General features: G+C 47.4%; 1 protein-coding gene across 1 annotated transcript in view; it reads right to left on the bottom strand.

Moving 5' to 3' along the window:
* IL1RAP (interleukin 1 receptor accessory protein) overlaps positions 1-1,207 on the bottom strand; it is a gene marked incomplete at its 5' end in the record, with an annotated part of 49,910 nt that overhangs the window by 25,852 nt on the left and 22,851 nt on the right. Inside the window, one exon of the mRNA XM_015828403.1 lies at positions 654-802. Within this exon, the coding sequence (XP_015683889.1) occupies positions 654-802 (149 nt within the window). The remainder of the gene's footprint in view (positions 1-653; positions 803-1,207) is intronic.

Consider the following 1,207-nt stretch of genomic DNA (forward strand, 5'->3'; position numbering starts at 1 on the left):
TCTTCTTTGGGGCAGCCCCTGAGATACTGGAAGACTGCTATCCTGTCCCCCCTCGTCCTTCTCTTCATTAAACTAGACATGCCCAATTCCAGCAACCGTTCCTTATATGGAAAAACTAACCAGGACATTGATTGTCTAAAAAAACTGAACGTTAAAATAACTAGGATATGTATAAACTAAAAATTACTGAGAAGTGTAAGGAAGTTATTTTTATTTAATCGATATAAATAAGAACTGCATCCATTTAAATGTGAGACGGTAAATACCAAGGGGGAAAAGAGAGAGGAAATATCTAACGCAGGGGTAGTCAACCTTGGCTCTTTTATGACTCGTGGACTTCAACTCCCAGAATTCCTGAGCCAGCTTAGCTGGCTCAGGAATTCTGGGAATTGAAGTCCACGAGTCATAAAAGAACCTCTCCTGATCTAATGTAATAAATAGTTTGTGATCTGTACTAAAGAAATGTGTACGTTGTCGAATTATGGACCAACTCAGCCGCCACGTTGCTTTTCAACTATTCAAATGTAAAACTAGAAAATCAATAAAATTTTCTTAAAAATAATAAATAAAGCCCCCCCCCCCAAATCCTTCTTCCAGATTTCCAGAAAAACCAGGGGCTGCTTTTTTTGGGGCGTGGGGGCGAATTTCCTTACGTTTCATCCTCACGTCCGCCTGGGCGTGCACGATGCCCCGGTTGTTCTGGGCGAAGCAGGTGAAGTTGCGTTTCAAATCCTTCTCCGTCATGCGGGGCACAGTCAGATTCTTTTTGATCTTGGTCCCCCCGATCGATAAGGGGGATTCCCTAGAGGGGGTCCGGGAAGGGAAAGGAAGAGCGAAGTAGAAGCGCTCCCCACCGACAAAACGCGGGTTGCGTTTTTCAGCGATCGCAACGCGCACGTGTGCAGCCTTCGGACCCGCCAGGTGGGAAGTCTCGGAGTTGTGCAGACACACCTCCACTTCCCACAGTTCGTTTAGTGACCGACGTTACAAGGGGGCTGAAAAAAGGGACCCGGGACCGTTTTTCACACTTAGTGACTGCTGCAGTGACCCCATAGTCCAGGGGTAGGCAACCTTGGCTCTTTTATGACTGGTGGACTTCAACTCCCAGAATTCCTCAGCCAGCATGGGGGAACTATGGCCCCTTCCTGACTCGCGGACTTCAACTCCCAGAATTCCTCAGCCAGCATGGGGGAACTATGGCCCCTTC

This window comes from Protobothrops mucrosquamatus, unplaced genomic scaffold, assembly GCF_001527695.2.
Source record: "Protobothrops mucrosquamatus isolate PMUCROS unplaced genomic scaffold, P.Mucros_1.0 scaffold4463, whole genome shotgun sequence".
Classification (NCBI taxonomy): Eukaryota; Metazoa; Chordata; class Lepidosauria; order Squamata; family Viperidae; genus Protobothrops; species Protobothrops mucrosquamatus.